The 3950-nt window shown below is 46.6% G+C and overlaps 1 protein-coding gene across 1 annotated transcript in view; it reads left to right on the forward strand.

Moving 5' to 3' along the window:
• lcp1 (lymphocyte cytosolic protein 1 (L-plastin)) overlaps nucleotides 1–3950 on the forward strand; it is a 41608-nt gene that overhangs the window by 28707 nt on the left and 8951 nt on the right. Inside the window, exons 7-10 of the mRNA XM_032511199.1 lie at nucleotides 403–568; nucleotides 1368–1510; nucleotides 1671–1766; nucleotides 3453–3648. Coding sequence (XP_032367090.1) covers nucleotides 403–568; nucleotides 1368–1510; nucleotides 1671–1766; nucleotides 3453–3648 — 601 coding nt within the window. The remainder of the gene's footprint in view (nucleotides 1–402; nucleotides 569–1367; nucleotides 1511–1670; nucleotides 1767–3452; nucleotides 3649–3950) is intronic.

The raw sequence follows: 3950 nt of genomic DNA on the forward strand, positions 1-3950 counted from the left end.
GGTTTGCAGCACTATCAAAAAAACAAAGGGTGGCTACTTTGAAGAAACAAGAATATAAGACATGTTTACAGTTATTTGCCCCTTTTGTTAAGTACATAATTCTACATGTGTTCATTCATAGTTTTGATGCCTTCAGTGATTATCTACAATGTAAATAGTCATGTAAATAAAAGAAACGCATTGAATGAGAAGGTGTGTCCAAACTTTTGGCCTGTACTGTATATGTATATATTTACATATATATATGGGTGATATATATTTATAAATAAATACAACACAGTGTCCCATTGTATTGTCTGAACTGTGTTTTGGATGCCCTGCACTTTTTAACTGCACAACAAATGTACTTACGGGTAAAAATAAAGTAACCTGAACCTGAACCTGTGTCGTTCCGGGCGACAGGAGAACCTGAACCTGGCTCTGAACTCGTCGTCGGCCATCGGCTGCCACGTGGTGAACATTGGCGCCGAGGACATTAAGGAGGGCCGGCAGCACCTGGTGCTCGGTCTGCTCTGGCAGATCATCAAGATCGGGCTGTTCGCCGACATCGAGCTCAGCAAGAACGAAGGTGTGTGTGTGTGTGTGTGTGTGTGTGTGTTGTGTGTGTGTGTGTGTGTGTGTGTGTGTGTGTGTGTGTGTGTGTGTGTGTGTGTATGTGGGCTCCACACAGTGAGCACTCACACCACTCTAATAATAAAATAATAATACCTTTTGTAATTAACACTTTTTGTTGTGTGTGTGTGTGTGTGTGTGTGTGGGTGTGTGTGTGTGTATGTGCTCCGACATCAAGTTGAGCATTTACACACTCGTAATATTAACAATAATAATACCTTTAAGTAATATAACACCTTTTTATGTGTCTGTGTGCGTGTCTTTGTGTGTGTTTGTGCGCATGTCTTTGTGTGTCTGTGTGTGTGTGTGTGCTCCAACATCAAGGTGAGCAATATACCACCTTTTGTGTGTGTGTGTGCATTTTCTATATTGAAATTATTGTTCTATTGATCAATAAATTGTTGAACAAAAAAAAAAAATATTCCATATTCCACGTAGCGTTACCGAAATCGGTACAAAAGTGGAGAACTTAGCTTGAATGTATGATACTTTTAAAGTTAGAAGTGAGTGGATTAAATGATATTTCGCTCCGGACCTCTGAGCTGGAATAAAAACCATTCATTCATATTTATTATACAGGAAAGTTAAAAGTAACATTACATATTCCCCAATATAAGCGGGCCGGACTTAGTTTAAAAACTGGTTTTCAGCAGGTTCTTGTTCTGCAGAAACATACAACACTGAACGTGGTTACAGCACGTTGGGACAAACATTTGTACAGTGAGACGTTTGACACCGTTTGGCGTTGTGTGCAGCTCTGGTCGCCCTGCTGCGTGACGGAGAGAGTCTGGAGGATCTGATGAAACTGTCCCCTGAGGAATTGCTGCTGCGCTGGGCCAACTATCACCTGGAGGCGGCCGGCGGCCCCAAGATCAGTAACTTCAGCTCCGACATCAAGGTGAGCACTCACACACTCATCATCATCATCATCATCATCATAAAAATAAAAATGAATAATAATAATAATAATAATAATAATAATAATACCTTTTAAGTAATATAACACCTTTTGTGTGTGTGTGCGTGTGTGTGTGCGTGTGTGTGTGTGTGTGCTGCAGGACTCCAAGGCCTACTACAACCTTCTGAACCAGGTGGCACCCAAAGGAGACGAGGAGGGAATCCCCCCCATCGCCATCGACATGACGGGACTCCGGGTGAGAGGAGTCACACAGCAACTGTAATGTTCTAGTTTAAAGGAAGAATTTGACTATTTTTTGGGAAAATACGGTTGCAGAACTAACAGTTATAAATAGGGCTGGGTACCAAATTAAAAACCAAATTCAATAAATTATACCAGAGCAGGGGGAATGATGGGGGAAACGCCAGAGCAGGGGGAATGATGGGGGAAACGCCAGAGCAGGGGGAGGAGATGGGGAAAAGCCAGAGCAGGGGAATGGAGAGGAGAAACGCCAGAGCAGGGGGAATGTAGGGGGGGAACGCAGCAGAACCTGAATGAGTGGGGAAACACCAGGGAGAGGGGGGAAAAGAGCAGGGGGAATGATGGGGAAAACACACAGGGGAGGGGGAAAAGAGCAGGGGGAATGAGAGGGGGAAACGTAGCAGAAGATCTTCCTTTTTAAACCAAAGTGTAGCAGAGTAAATGGAGCCTAATGTAATAAGTAATATATAATTTTCCCCCACCCCCTGACCCAACTCACCACCAGATGGTGATCAGTTGACAGCTCTGCCCCTCTCTTCACCCGAGTGTCCAAAACATACGGCCTCAGATCAGATGAAACGATTATAAATCGATCATTGACTTGGCCTAGGGTGCTCTGGTACCAAGTACACTTATGAGCATCCCTAGTTGCGAACATGGTGTTGTGATGGACAATCCCTGACTAGCACAGAAGTCCAACAACAGACAACCACTCTGGTTTAGCAGAGGAGGCCGTTCCTCCCAATCACGCCTCTCCAAGTATCTCCATCATGCCCACGTGTGCATTGAAGTCCCCCAGCAAACTATGGAGTCCCCTACTGGAGCCCATACAGGACTCCATTAAGGTCTCCAAGAAGGCCGAATACTCCGAACTTTGTTTGGTGCATATGCCACAACAACACAGTCAGAGTTTTCCCCCATCACCCGCAGGGTGGGGAGGCGACCTCTCCGTCCACCGGGGTAAACTCCAACGCAGCGGCGCTCAGCCGGGGGCTTGTGAGTATCCCCACACCCGCCGGCGCCCTCACACCATGGGAACTCCGGAGTAGGACAGAGTCCAACCCCTATCCAGGAGAACGGTCCAGAACCGGACGTGCGTAGAGGTAAGCCCACCCAGATCTAACCGGTAGCGCTCCACCTCCGCACAAGTTCGGCTCCTTCCCCACAGAGAGTGACATTCCACGTCAGAGCCAGCCTCTGCCGCACGGTTCTGGTCCGTCGAAGCCCTGACCTTCGCTGACCAATATAGCAGCGCACCCACCCTTGGATCCTCCCACAGGTGGTGGGCCCATGGGCTGGAGGGAGAGGTGCACGTTGTTTTTGGGCTGTGCCCGACCGGGCTCCGTGGCAACCCGGCCACCAGACGGCTCACGAGCCCACCGTCTGGGCTAGCTCCAGACGGGGGCCCGGGCTTCTCCGGGCGGGGTCTCTCTATCCCTTCCGTGTCAACCATCGAAGTCTTTGACCATTCTTTGTCTGGCCCCTCCCCTGAGACCTCTTTGCCATGGGAGACCCTACCAGGAGCACAAAGCTCCAGACAACACAGCCCTCAGGTTCATAGGGACACACAAACCTCTCCACCACGATAAGGTGATGGTTCCCGGAGTAATTTGTAATTTTTTTTAATATATAATTTTTGTATAAGTAATGTAAGTAAATGGAGCCTGATGTTGCTCTGCAGGAGAAAGACGACGTGAAGCGAGCCGAGTGCATGCTGGATCAGGCCGACCGGCTTGGAGCCCGACAGTTCGTCATGCCGACGGATGTCGTCCGCGGAAACCCCAAACTGAACCTGGCTTTTGTTGCCAATCTGTTCAACAAGTACCCGGCTCTGAAGAAACCCGAGAACCAGGACTTTGACTGGAGCTCCATCGAAGGTAGTGAGGACTTTTGACGCTTTTTTGTCGATGTTTTTGACTATTTCTTACGTTTTTGTCTCTTTTTTAACTTAACTTTAGTTTACAGTTGTTTTTGGAATTTATGGTCAATAAACCTCATTTATAGGAAATTATTCCTAATGTTTGAGTTAGAAAAGCAGAAACTAGGAATTATTTAGTCTAAAATGAAAGGAATGGATGTTGATGGATAATCACAGACTGGAATATGTCAACTTTTAATCAATACTATTTTAAAACCACTTCAGCTTGTTTTTCAAATGCTATACAATTGAATAAGACAC

This window comes from Etheostoma spectabile, unplaced genomic scaffold (genome assembly GCF_008692095.1).
Source record: "Etheostoma spectabile isolate EspeVRDwgs_2016 unplaced genomic scaffold, UIUC_Espe_1.0 scaffold333, whole genome shotgun sequence".
Classification (NCBI taxonomy): domain Eukaryota; kingdom Metazoa; phylum Chordata; class Actinopteri; order Perciformes; family Percidae; genus Etheostoma; species Etheostoma spectabile.